A 17,741-nucleotide genomic window follows, 5' to 3' on the forward strand; every position below is an offset into this window, starting at 1 on the left:
GTTTTGTTCAGATTCGCCAACATCCCTTCAGCCATTAAAACCAGCGCTTCAGTTAGGGTTTCTGAGTACTTTTAAAAATTCACCTTTTCTATGTTACAGGGGAAGTATAGAAACATTTCCCTTATGTAAAAATAAAACATGATTAACAAAAGCGACATGCCCTTGAGGTTTCTAATAAAAATATAAGATATAGTGTACATGCCAGTGTATATATCAAATAGATCTATGTACACTTATAAGTCTTGAAAATAGATGGTCTAGATAACAAGCTGGACTGTTTTTAGAGTTTAAAATCCTTTTTTTTTTTCCTTTGTGCCCATTCATCATGAGGTCGAGATGTGCAATTGAAAAGTTTTTTAAAATGCTATTCTACTAAATTTTGAGTGCACCTAATTTTTACCTTAGAATGTTGCAAATTTATATAAATTTTTGGAAAAATTACGTACAAAACCCTAATTCTCTATCTTATTTCACGGTAGACCCTCTTTCTATTTTTCTTTCAAGCAGCATAAAAAAATCTCTAAAGATTTTACCGTACCCCTCATGTCTTATCTTTTGACCATGAAAGTTAGTCACTACAAACTTTTTTATACCATTTCAACCCAAAAACATTTTAAAAACTTTTTTAACCCAAAAAAAACTTTTTTAACCCACCCTATTATATCTCCCACCCCATTTTATTTTTTAACCTAATATACGAAAGAGATAACCCAATATGAGAAAGAGATAGGGAACCTTCAACGTCGCATTGAGGGGTTGCAAAAGCCAAAAAATATAATAAAAAAATATTTTAAGTTTTATGGGGTATGGTGAAGTTTTTAAAGATTTTTTTTATGCCTTATGAAAAGGATCTACCATGAAATAAGATGGAGAATCAGGGTTTTATATGAATTTTTTTCTAACTTATTCTATTAAAAAAAAAAAAAAACCTCCCACTTGTATTCTTGGGTAACGACCATCTAAAACTATCATGTCAATGACTTTTAAATTTTAATTGAATACCGTAATCTCGGTGGCTACTGTAATTATATAGTCTAATCTCGGTTTCGTCATCTAGGGTAATTTAGTCATTTTGGAAAAGCCCGGAGGACTTGATATAACAAGTCCAGAAGAAAATCTTCCCCGCCATCGCGCTAAACAATCTCTCTCTCTTCCGAATCTCTCTTTCAAAATCCAGTCTTTCAGCTCTCTCTTTTCATCTCGTTCTATTGCAATTACAGGGGTTCAGGTCAGTCATGGCGGAGTTAATGTCTCATTCCTCTCTCTTCCTTCTCCCAACTCCAATAAACCCCTCCAAAGCCACTTACGGCCTCATCGTCCTCAATCACCGCCTTCCATCCTTCACACCCCTTCTCTGGAAGCACGGTACTTCTCCTCCTTTCTCTCTCCCCCTCTCCTTCTTCCCCTCTCTTCTTTCTCTCTTTTCATTGTTCATGTTTCGAATTTAAGTGTGAGAAATGGTGTTGTAGAGCAGCGCAACTACGGCTATGCGCAGATGGAGGAGCAAATCGACTTTATGATGAGATTCCGGAGATGTTACCCAACGAGGATCCGATTGATGTTCGTTTGAGGTTATTATCTCTTTCCTTCTCTACTTTTGCTTTCTAATTCCCTCATTTTGTTTCTCTCTCTTCTTGCGTATCTCTACTTCCCTTCTATCCTTTTTCTCTTTCTTGTTTTGTATCTCTTAATCGAGTATCATTTGGTCATGATTTGCTCAATTCTGCAATCTGCAATAGTCTTTTTTGTGTTCAGGTCTTTGACCGTTTTGGTTGGAAGTTGTTAGTTGGGAAATATTACAGTTTGATATCTAGTGTAACAATTGGGGTAATTTTGTGAAAATAATACGTCTTCTAACTCCCTAATCTATTGAAAAAACGGGTAGGGACATGTCTTCTCCACTGAATTATCCAAAAAAAAAAAAAAAAAAAAAAACTACTACGAACCACTTCCTTGGCAGGTCTCATTAGAAGATTTTATGAATATTGATAAAAATATCATGAGAAATAATACAGATAAGATAAACAAAATATGACTCTGCTCTGTCTCTCTTTATGCGATGTGATTGAATAGTAGATATTGGTTTAGCAAATGAGTAAAGTTGTTTATGTTATATTTTATAATAACATATATCAAATTCAATTACAACTACATATAATACTTGTTAATAAATTAATTGATACTATATAGTTGTTATTAATATAATTATGTATAATTAGAATAATCATAATTTTATAAGTATTACTATTATAATTATTATTATTAACCCATAATTGCATAATTATACTTATATGAGGGATAACATATTTATAATATTCAAACAGTTAACATCTTCAAAAATAAAAATAAAATATTTATAATATTTAATCATGGTTCTAATTAATTTTTATAATTGTGACAATATTCATTATATATTATTATTAACCCATAATTGCATAATTATACTTATATGAGGGATAACATATTTGTAATATTTAAACAGTTAACAGCTTAAAAAAAACATATTTATAATATTTAATCATGTTCTAATTAATTTTTGTAATTGTTACAATATTCATTATAGCACTATAAATACAAGATTATATTTATGTGTTGTAATTTTCAATATTATAATAGTTACATTTATCAATAATTATTATAACCAAAATCATTAATAATAAATATTTTTAGTATCATTAATTAATATTACAAAATTTATCATCCAATGCCCTTAAAAAATCAAACATTATCGAAAACAATTTTTCAGCCATCAAACAATTTCTAGCATGAAAAAAAAAGCACCAATGCCTTGAAGAAACCAACCCGCCAACATACTTTGATTACATGCTCTTAAATTGATGATGTATGTCTTGCATGAAGTTTCATGAACATTAAAAAGGAAGAAAACAACTTGAAGTTGCATGAAGAATAAAAAAAAAGGAAAAAGAAAAAGGGTAATAAACATACTGTTTTAGAGTGGGAGATGTTGCAGGAAGAATTAAATAGAAAATAAAATAAAAATGAAGTTGGAATAAAAAAGATGAAAAAAGGGAACAATGTACCTAGTTAGAGTGGCTATTGATTAAAATTATGATACCAATTATATATAAGAGGTTGAGAGAGGCACCTGACCTTTTGGCATACCTAAAAGTTATTTATAAGGCTTCTACACATGAATCCCTATGTAAATTGGGATAAACAAGATGGGATAAGAATATTTGGAAACTGATAGGTCTGATGCAAAGTTCTTAAAAGTTCCTAACATACTATTTAAAATTTTCCAAAAAATGCGAAGTTTCCATTATTTCATTAAATCTTGAGATAACTATCTATATCTATGTGATAGACATAGATTGCAACAAACATTACATTGATAAATAAAATCTGATACCATGATAAAAATTTTCCATTATTATTTCTTTTTACGTGAAACCCACCCTCGAAAAAAGAAATCACATAAAAAATTAGATCCCTTTATCTACATGATAGCTTTATTAGTCTTTTACTTCTATTTCCATGTAAGGATGGCAGCTGTCAGGTATGGGCAGGATCAGGATTTGTATCTCTGCCAGAAGTGTGAAATGATAAAATCATAACCAACTTAGCAAACACTTAACTCTTCTATCATTGTTGTAACTGTGGATGTTTTCTTGACATATGTTATGTCGTCGTCGTCATCGTCATTGTCATCATCATCAGCCTCCAAGCCTTGGCTCAACTATTTGGTGTCGTATACATGAATCTTGTTCTGCCATTCTGCTCTATCAAGGGCCATAGCTTCAATTGGACCACCATATCACTTCTCACTACTTTGATCTATATCCTTTTGGGCATTTTCCTTGCCCTTTTAGAGTCTTCCACTCGAACTAAATCGCCCCTCTTGACCAATATTATATTAGGCCTATGTTGTACATAGCCAACTTGCCTAAGTTTATTTTCCCTCATCTTACTACCAATTGTGGCCACCCCTAAGTTCCCTCGTATATTTTCATTATGAATTCTATCATTTATTGTCTTGCCACTTATCCATCTCAACATCCTCATCTCATTTACATTTATCCTATAGATATATGTTGTTTCTTGACTGCCCAACATTTTGACCAATAGAGTATGGTTGGTCTTACAACCGACCTATATAACTTCCCTTTAGTTTAATTGGTATGTGAAGATCATATAAATCTCCGAGTGCACATCTCCACTTTGCCCACCCAGTTCTAAGTTTATGTGCAACATCTTCCTCAATCTCTCCATTTTCATGGATTATTGACCCAAGATATCGAAAATAATCTCTTTCAAGTATTTCTTGGTCATCAATCTTAACTTCTTCCTCATTTCTACTTGTATTATTACTAAACTTGTATTTCATGTATTCTGTCTTAGTCTGACTCTTTTTAAAACCTTTAAATTCTAGGGCATCCCTTCAAAGTTCTAACTTTGCATTGACATGGCCTCTAGTCTCATCAATCAAAACTGTCATCTGCAAACAAGCTTGTCGTACCTCATCCTGTAGACTCCTAATTAACTCGTCCATAACAAAAACAAAGGGATATGGGTTCAACGTTGACCTTTGATGCGGGCCTACTGTCACAAAAAACTTACTTGTCTCTCCACTAGTTTTCCTCACACATATCTCTCACTAGTTCAATATATCCCCTAGAGACTCCTTTCTTTTCCACACCCTACAAATTAACTCTTTAGGTGTCCTATTATACGCTTTCATGACATATGTTATGTAAGACTCTAAATTCTCTATTACTAAGAATATAATTGCCAAAGGCTTTAATGAGCAAACCAATAATGTGCTCTGTCAGTGGAAAGGCTTCATTCTTGCCCATGCCCTGCCTTGTAATTTTCAATAACAAATGATTTAAGTTATTTTTGTTTGAAACAGATTCTAAACCAGTCAAGAGACTCCACTTTAGTTATTTCCAGGCTGGGCTGTTGTCAGAGTTTGGTTTTCCTTTTTGATAGATGTCCTCATGGTTGCAGCTGGTTTTGATGAGTTTCAGAAAAATGACGAGAACCAAACTCAACTAAGGAAACAGCTAATCTTCGCTAGCTAAACTGCTGCTGGGACATTTTTGGCATCTCCTCTGGATGTACTAACAAAACAGGCAATGTTTCAGTATTTATGCAAATGTGTATGCAGGTGTATCACTAATGAACATTGCATGCAGGATGACATGTTTATTGATTGTGCCCTCTATCTCTTTTCTTTACACTATTTTAATAGGCATATGAGATGAATCTTGGGCTTACTTGAGGGGCAACGTCTTTTCAAGATGAGTCACAGAATATTCTATGACATGTAGGACCAGGCAAAGCACTTACCTCCCCCTCTGCGGAGGAATTAGTGCTTTGTTAGTGGCTGCAACATGTATCATAGATATTCTCTGTGATACTTTTTGTTTGAAGATGCTCACTAAGTGGTGTTTGTTGGATTTGTGGGTAGAGGCAAATCCATTGGAATGATAGGTTACTTGGCTTTATAAATTAGAACCTTGTATAGATGGAATGTAAATGGTTGTAAGTCTCCTTCTCGAGCTCAAGGAATTCCTGATTTCTAAGATGTTGTGCTATCTCTTTTTGTATCTTTTGTAGTTAGCTAGGAAAAAAAAATAACATTAGTTGGAAGAATTGTGAAATTGAAAATAGCGCTGCTTATGGACACAAACATGCTTAGGTTTAAAAAAGAAAAATGAGAAAAAGAAAAACAAAAAGAAAATGGGTAAACGGACATGTTAAGAAAGTGTTATACAATGTCGTACTAATTTCATGGTGACGATTTAAATATGAGCATATTTATTTGATATGAGTTGTGTCTATATATGATACTAATAATAATAATAAAAGAAGGAAAATTGTTTCATATGCTGGGGACCGCATTTCTACATTTGCGGTCCTTGAGGTATAAAGCATCCGTCTTAAAGATGGATGCAAATAGGTGGTCTATCTAAAAACCATTGAAACTAAAGGTCCAAATGTTTTCTTAATAGAGTTATTATTTCTAATTTTTAAAATTTTTTTATTTTTTCATATCCATGATCTCTATGTTAGAGATTACATATCCTTAAAAATTAAGTCCAAAAATCCATCTCAAAAATAGATTTTTAAGAGGTGACATGTTTCTACATGGACTCATAGAAACCACATCCAAAAAAGAATCATGTCTATATACATAGGCCAACAGATGCCTTACACTCAATCCAGATGTCAAAACAGGTGACATAGCTTCTGGCAGAGCATAGTTATATTTGGTTATGTAATTATGCGCTCGTTTTGCATATTGTTCTGGTTGAACATCTCTACAATGGTTGACATTCTTTTAATGTGCTTGATGATGCCAGGTTCAAGCCAGATGTCATAAAGGGAGATATGGATTCAATCAGGAGAGAAGTCCGTGAATTTTATGCCAATCTGGTATGTTGTTCATTTGTTTTCTTTCGATCTTGTTTCTTAATGTTACTTTTAAATGTTTTGGGAACCATCTGACAGACATGTAGGAATGATTTGCTGGAGCAGTCTAGTATGGAAGTTTGCAAGTTAGCTATTTTTACCTACATTTCTTTGTGAATATGTTCTAGTAGGAAAATATTACACCATAGCAAGTACACAGTTCTAAGAAATATTAGTTTTTTGAGTAACTGAATAGCAACATCTGCAATGTGGTCATTGATTCTAATAGTGGTTTCCTTGTATTCTTGCTTTTTTATTTTTTCGGTTTCTTTTCAAACTCAATCAATTGATTTGATGTTGGCATGATAAGGACGGCCAACTCATGCATAAAAAAACAAGCTGCAAGATGTTAAAACCAAAATCAAAGTATGAAATGCACTACTTTTCATATTGTCAGCGATAGGAAGGATGAGATGTTGGATGATATTGCTCCTTCTTTAGGCCACAAGGAAGCCCTGCCTTAAAGAAATTTTATTAGGCTAATCTATCAGTTCTTATTTTATTGGTCGGTAAAGCAGGTAGTATCTTGGATATTACTGTTTCATCCTGATAATCTATATCTCGTTACATACAAACTAGTCCTACTTTATTTTGTCATATTTTCCGCATTCCACCCATATATTTCTTCGGGAAGACAAAATGCAAATATCCAAATACCATTTTGAAACTTTATATTGCATCATTCTAATCATCGAAGCTATCTATTTTATCAGAGCCTTGGTGCCTATCACGAACCATGGATCCCTTAATGTGGCATCTAACCCTTGCACTCCTAGTTGGGCTAAAACCCCTACTAGCCGAAAGGTTGGCCTAGGAAATTGGGAGACATTAATTTAGCTAGCCTGATTTATGTTGCATGGGGCTTCTCTGCAGAGAGAGTATATGAGTAGATTATATGAAAAATAAATATAACAAAGGTTCATTCTCCTGGTCTCTGAGTCCCAAGCCTGGTGGCTTTCTAGTTTGGCATGGAATATGTGGTGCAATGCTGCTAGTTTTGGGCTTTTAGCTAATTTTGTGGGGGTGATTGGGGATGGGTGTCTGAATCCTTCCTGCACAGCCCTCTGTCCATCAGCCTCCCTGATACTCAGTGCGAGGAAATTAATCTCAATGCCCTTTTAAGGTCCCCATCGGAGATGGAACCTTCATTGCAAAGATATCTTATGGTTCCTTCAATGTGCGTGGAAATCAATGCAGAAGCACTGTTCTCTAGATAGTTCAGGTGTTGCAAGGAGGGGTAGCTGGATGTAGAGAAGAAAGTGTTATCCATCATCTATGTGAGGTTCATCCTCTGTTGATTAACCTTAGCCACTGTTTCAATTCCATTCAAGGAAAGGGAGGGGTTCTGTCTAGACCTTGGAAATAAAGTTGTTGAACTAGTGTTTGGTATTACCCTTTCTATCTTCTTACCATCAAATCCCAAGAGTTCTTTGAAAATTTTGACAGGGTGGTGTTGCCAAGAGACCTGGTTCTTGATGGATTTGTGGGGAACCAAAGCAATCTGGTTCCAACTCTTGCGTATTTGCATGGGAACTTGTATGTGCTAGAAGCAATACAATTGTCTAGTCAAAGTACAACTTGTTTCCTTTCACGGCCACAAAAATTTTGGTTTTTGTTTGGCTGGTTATGCATGATCATCTCTTTACAGAGGCAAACATTACGATGGAAAGGGTTGCCTTGGTATCCTGTTGCTACCATTTTACCACTATTGGAACTGGGAAACAGCTTTACACACTTAATCTGGGAGTGTGTAGTGAAAGAAGAATGCATATGCTATATTTTGGGCGGTAAGTTGAGCTTTCTTTTACCTGTTGGTAATCCTCTATGTGATTTAATCTGGGCCTGAAATCAATGCTCTTTATAGAGCTCTTTTCTCAAGGCTGTTTTTGCAGCCTCCTTTCTATTTTCTATCAAGGATATTTAGGATTATCATAATGTATGATATAAGGCTCCCAGGCATCTCCTACGTTATCATGAAGGTTTTTAGATGGATGGCTAAGATTTCAGAGCTTGTACTGGTGTGTGGTTCATTGTCTTCTTTAGATTAAGTACTTTGCTTATTGATTGGGGCTTACCTCCTGTGTGGTTAAGGTTTCAAGATTTAGACAGTCTGATGATTGCCTCTGCCAAGGGCTCGACTAAGTTCAGTTCGAGTGCCTCAGCCACAGGACATATACGTACCTCTGGGGGTGTTGGTGTGATATGAGCCAATAATGGTTCAGTTCTATTCTTTGTCGGTCTTTTTAGAGGTTTCGGGGATGACGTCTAGGTTTGACGCAAGCTCCAGGCTCTATTACGTTATTTCTCGAGTCATGTCCCTTTAGCTTTGAGTGGAAGATGGACCAAATCTGGTTTATAAACGTTGATTGGTTGTTAAGGTAACCAAGCGGCTGATTGGTTAGCCATCTCTAGTTGCTTGTCTCAATTATACCATGATTTGATATTATAAGGCTGATTTTTGCGATGACTAGTTTGGGCTTTTATGTCCTGCTGTTTTTTGTAGATGGGGTTTTAAGTTATAATCTTGACTGTCTAGTGTGCTGGTTCCAGTTGAAGTGCGATATCTGATGTGTACTCAGGTAATTGTGGATGGTTATCTTAGAAGTTTGACCTATTTACTAGTGAGAAAGATCGTGTCACAAGCAGATGGTTTTCTTAGTTAGTTAGACCTATTTACTAGTGAGGAAGACCGTGTCACAAGAATCTGCATGCTTAGCTCTGTCTATCCGCATTTCTGAGATCTTGATCGAACATTTGGTGCTGCGACCAAATGGTTGCCCATACTTGGCTTCTCATCCACCTAACTGTGATTATCAATACCACAATGATCATTATTTTTTTTATTTTTTGATTGTTAACCTTTAATTCATTAAAAAAAAATGATATGCATGTCTATGTATATGCATGAAACCAGCATATTAGTGAAAAAAATTGCCGAGACATTCAACAATGCAGTTAGGACTCTTCTTCTACATTAACAACAAGTAGTGATCTGGTGGCCCTTTCACTTGCTAAGTAATCAGTCAGCATGTTAGATTCACAACACCTATGAATAGAACTAGTTTCAAAATTTTGAGTGGGTTACAAAATTTTTACGCCATTCAAAATTAATTTGAAGTAATGTGTTAGATTCCTTGGGCGTCTAGATTCTCTCTTGGCCTGCCGCCTGCGTACTCACATTGTATCAGTCACCTTCGACTATCAATGCACCCATCTAGGATTGAACATTTGGATGCCTGTTAGAAGGGCAAGGGTCATTGGAGATACAAACACTGGCAGGGCAGTGAATGTCATTTGGATTGTTTCTGTGCCGAATATGCCCCCGACACCATAATGACCATTACTGCTATATAAACTTTGAATCCAATGTGACATTTTTGCCTGTGGTATTCTCATTCTTGGCTGTCTATTCCACAGCCTTTCCCACTGTAACAATCGTGCTTGTCCTCTTTGCACTTAACCTGGACAGGCATTTTTTTTTAATCCTAGTTTGATCACATTTTCAGTTTTAATTTTGGCCATTTCCCTTCACATAATTGTGACAGTTTCTTTTCTATCATCTGCGAAGTGCTTCAGATATTTACCTTGCCTTGGTTCATAAATGATTTTGTCCCTGTGGCAATTCATATGCTGGTCACTTGTATTTATACCCTGCCTTGGTTCCCTTTAGTTCTACAATTGTGCAACCTCATATCATCATTATATAGTTAACACAACCATCCTGTTTGGAGGTACTATAACATTGAAGTTAGACATAGTTCTTTCAGGCATCCGCTTTTAAAATAGTTGCTACGCAATATTTGCTGTCATCATTGATTCTTAGCATCAATTAGAGGTACTTTTCTTTTGGCGATGATTGGCTTGCAAAATCTTCTATAAAATTGCCCCCGCCCCAAACCCCCCCCCGCCAAAAAAAAAAAAAATTCCCCTGGCCTTAGACATGTTGCATGTCAAGGTCCACCTGGAACTTCTTGTCATGGTATTATGTCATGCACATCGGTATGTATAACCCTGCTAAAACCTATGAAATACAGGGTAATTTCAACATTGTGCTTTAACACAATTGAGGATGGGAGGCTCAAACCCTGCAGGTAAAAGTTTTCCACGAGCCCGTTGCACATGCATCACCTTCACTGCTCAACCATTGGCATTCATAAAACCTAAAATGGTAATAGTTGTTTGGCCATCTCATATCACTCTGTCTCACTTATACTAGGTACTAAATAAATGTGGTTCACCTTTCATTGATTTATTTTTTCTCTTTACTTAATTGGCGGTGGTTATTTTGTGGCTGTCTGTAAACATTGGGTGGCATAGAGAACCCTTAAATATTCCAAAGTTTTCTTATTAGTGTGTTCTTAAAAAATAATTGCATGTCTTACATGTTGCAATACAATTGTTTTTCAAATTTTCGTTGTTTATCCTAAGAGACAGATGCCGTAGATCACTTGCTATTGATAAATTTGAGAGAAACACAGGTCATGCCCATAAACTTTTTATCAAGCTCTTTCAGTCAAATGTGCATTTCAAGCTTACATCTATCAATGGATTATTCGAACTGATGTTATGGTTAAATATTTGTCAATGAAGTGTTTTCTTTTTCCATTTTTCTATAAATGTTTGTCTACAGAGTTGCATTACGTTGTGGTTTGATGCTGATATATTTCTTGACATCAATGTTTAAAATCAGTTACTTGGTCTCGGATTGCCCCTAGTCACTCTGACCTGGCAGGGGTGCTGGGATCTGGATGACTAACACGAAGAGACAGGGATGAGTCTAACACGAGTCACAGATTTTTTATTGTATTTTCTTTAGAGACCATGCCAAGTTGGCTTCTGACTCGGATTTGGGACCTTGGTGTTGGAAATAAAAGAAATAAGCTTTTATTGTATTTGATCGATAGAACTGTCATTTATCTTTTTTTTGTCCTTATTTGTCTTATGTCTCTAATAAGGGTAATATTGTCCATAAGTTGTGATTAAAATTATTACTTAATGTTACCAGAGGGGTAGATGTGACAAGTGACCCCTAAGCTACTCACTTTCCTTCTCTATTTCTCACATCTCTCTCTCTCTCTCTCTCTCTCTCTCCCTTCTTCATCATCTTTATTTTCTTTCCTCTGTTTTTCTCTCTAGATCCTACGAAACTGTTTATTCTCTACTTTAATTTCAACTTGGTATCAGAGCCCGACGATCAATATGGTTGGTAGTGTAGCACGTTACTATAGTGTGTTACTCAAGGAACTATAACACATTACTGTTGCACAGGTCTATCTTAAAAAGGGTGCGCAAGAACTGTGTTTAGGGCTAACCTCACCCTTTGGGTTAGATGATGTCATTATGCCCTATAACTTAACTTTTTTTTTTCAGCAATGGTCTTTGGGATGAATTAAGTCAGTGCCAGCCCCTATAGTGTTCTTGTGCAAAGGATAGAGAGAGTGAGATTGGAACAAAGGGTGAATTTTGATATTTTGATGGGAGTTAATGGAGAGTATGAAACAAATAGGGCAAATGTTCTTGGTGGCGTCATTTTGCCATCACTTGGTACTGTTTTCTCCCTTCTTCAGCATGAAGAAACTCGATGTAAGATAATGACAATTTTTATGGATGAATGGGAAGATCTGCCCTATTCACAAGTTTTACTAGTAATCGAGGTGGAGTATGGTTTGGGAGTTGTGGTGGAGGCCGAGGTGGTGGAAGTGGTCATGGAAACCTCGCATCTGATGAGGAGGAGAAATTAAAGTGCACCCACTGTGAAGGCTCAACGCACAAAGAAAACATGTTGGGATCTGGTTCGACGCCCAAGGCGAAACTTTCCAAGGGAAAATTCAGTAACAATCAGTAAAGTATTGCCCCAGTTTCTCAAGGGAAGCAAGATTCCATCTCCTTTAAACCTCAAAAAGAGTTGGTGACTATTCCTAAAATAGAGCTTCTGGATCTCAAATAGCAAGCTTCCATTTGATACCCTTCTTCCTTCTCTAAGCCTCACATTGCACAATCAGGTATATCTGCATCAACGCATCATGTCTCTAGAAATAACTCTGAAACCCCTTGGATTGTTGATTTTGGAGCAACTCAACATGTGACTGGTTCGGCTGATTATTTCTCCTCTTATATCCCTTGTTCTAGTCATGAATCAATTGAAATAACAGATGGCTCTCTTATTTTAATCAAGGGAAAGGGAATCATATTTTGTTAACTTGTCATCCACCTTGCATGTTCCCAATATTTCTAGTATCCTCCTCTCAGTTACTAATCTCTCAAAGACCCAAAACTGCAATATAACCTTTTTCCCTTCTCACTGTGTATTCCAGGACTTGATGACATGGAATGCATTTGGGCATGGTCGTGAAAATGGAGGCGTTGTACTTTTTGGAGACTCTTGGTATATACTACCAAAACACTTTCGTGCCTGTGACCAAGTTAAACACTATGAGGATCATTCTTTCACTAGCTGCGAATAAATCGTGGCCAGATGTTAAAAATGCATTATTACATGGAGACATCCAAGAAGAAATCTATATGGCCATGCCTCTTGGTTTTCAGATTAAAGGGGAGACATGAAAGTTCGCAAGTTAAAAAAGGCGATGGATGGACTTAATCAGTCTCCTGGAGCGTAGTTTAAAAAATTCAGTGAGGCACTGCTGAAATTTGTGCTCAGAAGTAGTCAAGCTGATCATGCACTCTTTGTCAAGAAGCATATTATTGGAATTACTGCCCTTATTGTGTATATTGATGATATTGTTGTGGCAGGGGATAATGTGCATTGAGGATCTTAAATCTTATTTAGGCAAGGTGTTTGATATCAAAGATTTAGGACCCCTTAATTATTTTTTTGGGAATTAATTGGCGAGATCAAAGAAAGGGATAGTCATATCCCAGAGAAAATATGTTTTCGACTTGTTACAACAGATGGGGAAGTTGGAATCTAGACCTTGCAGATACTCCTATAGAATTCAATCATAAACTTCATGGAAAAAGGGGAGAGCTACTCAAAGATCCTAATCAGTATCAACGAATAGTGGGCAAGCTTATGTATCTCACAATTACTTGACCAGACATTTCTCTTGTGGTTAGCATGATCAACCAATTTATGCATGCACCACATAAACCCCACCTCAATGCTGTTACAGAATATTAAGATATCTCAAGTACGCACCAGGGAAAGGGATTTTTTCCTCAATTTAAGGACATCCTAATGTTGCAGTTTACACAGATGCTGATTGGGCTGGTTGCCAAACTGATAGAAGATCCACAACTGGCTATTGTACCTTTATTTTGGGAAACCTGGCTACTTGGTAAAGCAAGAAGCAAAATGTGGTGGCAAGATCAAGTGTTGAACTAGAATATAAAGCAATGGTTTATGGTACATGCGAAGTAATGTGGATCAAAGGTGTTCTTCTCGATTTGGGTGTTAGAGTTAAGCTTCCCATGACTCTACATTGTGACAAAGAAGCAGACATTCATATCGCCGAAAGTCTTATTTTTCACGAAAGGGCTAAATACATTGAAGTAGATTGTCACTTAATCAGAGAGAAGGTTGCTGCAAAGATCATTCAGACTCCTCATGTGAAGTCTAAAGATCAACTTGCAGATATCTATCAACAAAGCCATTGGATGGGACATATTACATGATATCTCAAGCAAGCTGGGCATGATTGATATCTATGCACCAGCTTGAGGGGGAATATTGTAAATAAAAGGAATAAGCTTTATTGTAGTTTGTGGACAGAGATGTCATCTTTTGTCTAGCCTTTGTTTGTCTTATATTTTTAAATAAGGGCAATATTGTCCATAAGTTGTAATTAGGGTTATTACTGAATCTTATAAGAAGGGTAGAAGTCACAAGTGACCCCTAAGCCACTAACTTTCCCTCTCTATCGCTCTACCTCTCACACATTTCTTTCTCTCTCTATCTTTGCTTCTTGTTTTTCATAATCTTTATTTTCCTTTCTCGCTTTCTCTCTCTAGATCGTACCAAACTGTTTTCTTCTCTACTTATTTCAACTCCTAGTGAGTTCCAAGTTTGAGTCAAGGATTTTAGTCTCCACTTGACATAGAAGCAAGCATGTTTGAGGAGTATGCTAGTGATGTGGTGATAAAGTTGTTTGAGCAATTGTGCTAGTTGAGGGGGAATATTGTAAATAAAAGGAATAAGCTTTATTGTAGTTTGTGGACAGATATGTCATCTTTTGTTTAGTCTTTGTTTGTCTTATATTTTTAAATAAGGGCAATATTGTCCATAAGTTGTAATTAGGGTTATTACTGAATCTTATAAGAAGGGTAGAAGTCACAAGTGACCCCTAAGCCACTAACTTTCCCTCTCTATCGCTCTACCTCTCACACATTTCTTTCTCTCTCTATCTCTGCTTCTTGTTTTTCATAATCTTTATTTTCCTTTCTCGCTTTCTCTCTCTAGATCGTACCAAACTGTTTTCTTCTCTACTTATTTCAACTCCTGGTGAGTTCCAAGTTTGAGTCAAGGATTTTAGTCTCCACTTGACATAGAAGCAAGCATGTTTGAGGAGTATGCTAGTGATGTGGTGATAAAGTTGTTTGAGCAATTGTGCTAGTTGCTCCTTTTTATACTCATCACTCAATTAACATCCAACTTTGCTTATGTTATTTAGGAATGAGCTTTTCCTGGGGTTTTATGTTTGATTGTGAAGATTGTTGGATAATTTTGAATTTGATAAGAATAAATCGTCAATTCAGGTGTGAGGTTCCTGTTTACATTATTTTCATAAAAAACAGATATTACCTTATGAGCTGACGCGTTTGCGCTCTTGCGTGAATAAGTCCTATGTAAAATATGGTACCACTGCCATCCATCATATGTTCCTTCTATCATTAACATTCACCAATCCAGTTTTTAAGAATCTATTTTGGCTTATTGTGGTTATGTCATTACCTTATTGCAGCCCACACATTCAACTTTTCTTACGTGTTTTGTCATTTTTCCCTAACAATCCATTATTTGTTTGTGGACTATAGGGAACTGAGATTTTGGATGAATCAGATGATCAAGATACTACGGACCTACACAAATGTGTTGCTTTTATCAAGAATTGCACTCCAAACTTGGAGAAGTCAAATGTATGTTGCAAATGAAGTTATCTCAAATGTTCTTTGAATTGTTTACTTTCCCTTTTCTTGTGGAATCTTGGCAGCCCTTGTATGAATGGCCTGATTCTTTTTCTTATGGATAAAAAGTTTGACCTGTTGTTTTCTATTAGTATGATTTTTTAAATATTTAATAATTTTATTTTGTCTCCTCACTTGGTTTTCAGTGCTCATTTCATTCTAGGTAATGAAGAACATAGTTGTTGAGATCTATTTTCTGTCTCCTTGTCACTTGGTTCTAAGTGCTCATTTTATTTTAGGTAATGAAGAACATAGTTGTTGAGATCTGTAGTGGGACCGAGAGTGGGAGCGGGAGTTTGTGTAATGTTAAAAGATCCCTATGGTGGGGAGTACCGTCTGTACAATGCATATGTTAGGAGTCTAGAGTCCTAAATGTTAGGGATTGAGATCCTAACCTTTTGGAGATCTTGATCACAATCTTTTGGGATATTGATCTCAACCTTTCATTGATCTTACTCCCCATATTAAAGAGTATGTATAATTGGGGATATATATATTCTCAAAGTAGGGATCTCTTTATCTATAGCCAACAAGCATTGCAACTATATAGAAAGTATATTTTTGTTGCTAACTAGATATAAATGAACGAAACCATCAGATGAGCGATTATCCTATATCGAGACCCTAACAGTAGGAATCGAGATCCTTCACAGTGGGGATCGAGATCACAAAATTTAAAAATCGAGATCCCTTTCTTGGAGTACTAGAGCAAGATACAAGCAGGACCACCACCTATGTTAGGAGTTTTGGCAACTATGATGAAGAACTTGTCACTCTTAATTCTTAGTTCAGGAATTCTTCTACAACTTATGTGTCACAATAAAAATTGTTCCTCTTTTTAGCTGTTTCATGTATCAGATTTCATTTGCCTGATTGGTTGGAGCTACTGATTGGTTGGATTTAAAAAATAGGTTGGATTTGGTTGTAATGATCAAATTATATCTATTACAAAATATTTTGGATTTGGTTGTAATGATCAAATTATATCACAAAATTTCAACTTTTCCGGTCATTCTAGGTACTATTTTCAAATATTGGGTCTCTCATCATGTCAATCATCTATTTCCTTCACTCGTAGTTATTTATCATTCATTGGTTGAATGAAGAAAACCTGTTGCATTTGACATCAACTAAGTTATAATTCATATAATACATTAATATTGCTCTTTCTATTATCATCATCATTATTGTTAAAGCCTTTTCCTAGCTAATTGGGGTCTGGTACACGAATTTTAGTCTAGCATTGGCTCTATATGCAGATACTATACGTTTAGGATTTATGATTAGTTTTGGCAAAGTTTTATATTGGTTGCTAAGTAACACAACCCAGCCCCTTACCCTGGCATAGGACGAGTTAAGGGAAAGTTTAAAGTCCTCACCACCCTCCTTAGACCATGAGCTACAAATTGAACTCACTATATAAGTGACATCTTAGGTGAGAGTTAATGCTTACTTTAAGGCCATTTGAAAACACCTAAAGAAGGTTTTGTACAAGAACAAAACCTGCCTCAATCCCACTAGTAAAAAACCAGGTTTTGTACAAGAACAATCACTGCCTCAATCCCACTACTACGAAATCATGTGTATAAATAAGAACAAGGGAATCTCAAGCATGTAGGGTTACTCCGTAAGCCACTGCTAATAGGTAATTGTTCGTAATCTTCAGAATACGAATAATGCATACATTTTCTTCTATGAAATACTTGGTTACCTAAAAAAATGGATATGATCTGTGTACCCTGAAACAAATGATTCAAGTAGGCCCAAGTACACAGTTGGCTCCTAGGTTGGATCAATGGCTGCAAAAAAGGAACTTCCTTTCTATTCAATACCAGGTCCAAGCAGCTCCTTTGATGAATCACCACGGGAACCACGGGAAAGAACATCTACACTATCATCTTCAATGCAAAGATTACAGCAATAATTCTGAGCTTAGTACCAAAATTTAAGAATCTAAAGCTTCAAAGCCAAGCACTCATGCCAATCTTTAACAATTGCTATGCCAATAATTTGAAACAATCTATTTTAATGTTCGACTGATGACCTTAGCTCGCATTGAAAGATGCGTTGAGCTAGTTCACTTTAATACCTGAATGGTGATTATAGTTAATGAAATTTTATTTAAACAAAACAGTTAAAATACACACATACATATGTATGTA

The 17,741-nt window shown here is 35.9% G+C and overlaps 1 protein-coding gene across 13 annotated transcripts in view; it reads left to right on the forward strand.

Moving 5' to 3' along the window:
• Nucleotides 1-1,214: 1,214 nt before the first annotated feature.
• LOC18431525 (thiamine pyrophosphokinase 1) overlaps nt 1,215-17,741 on the forward strand; it is a 29,055-nt gene continuing 12,528 nt past the window's right edge. For 6 of the 13 annotated variants that reach the window (XR_016049580.1, XR_016049581.1, XR_016049579.1 and 3 more), the window contains exons 1-4: nt 1,215-1,365; nt 1,475-1,571; nt 6,327-6,399; nt 15,430-15,531. Coding sequence is in view for 9 of the 13 variants with exons in the window: in XM_020665615.2 (XP_020521274.1) it covers nt 1,236-1,365; nt 1,475-1,571; nt 6,327-6,399; nt 15,430-15,531 (402 nt within the window). In the remaining 4 variants the exon portion in view is untranslated. Of the gene's footprint in view, nt 1,366-1,469; nt 1,572-6,326; nt 6,400-10,469; nt 10,555-15,429; nt 15,532-17,741 lie in introns of those variants that run through there. The other 7 variants (XR_016049582.1, XM_088858531.1, XM_088858530.1 and 4 more) reach the window with 4 other exon arrangements.

The sequence above is a fragment of the Amborella trichopoda genome, chromosome 2, assembly GCF_054954075.1.
Source record: "Amborella trichopoda isolate Santa Cruz 75 chromosome 2, AtrichopodaSantaCruz75HAP2 v2.0, whole genome shotgun sequence".
Lineage (NCBI taxonomy): Eukaryota > Viridiplantae > Streptophyta > Magnoliopsida > Amborellales > Amborellaceae > Amborella > Amborella trichopoda.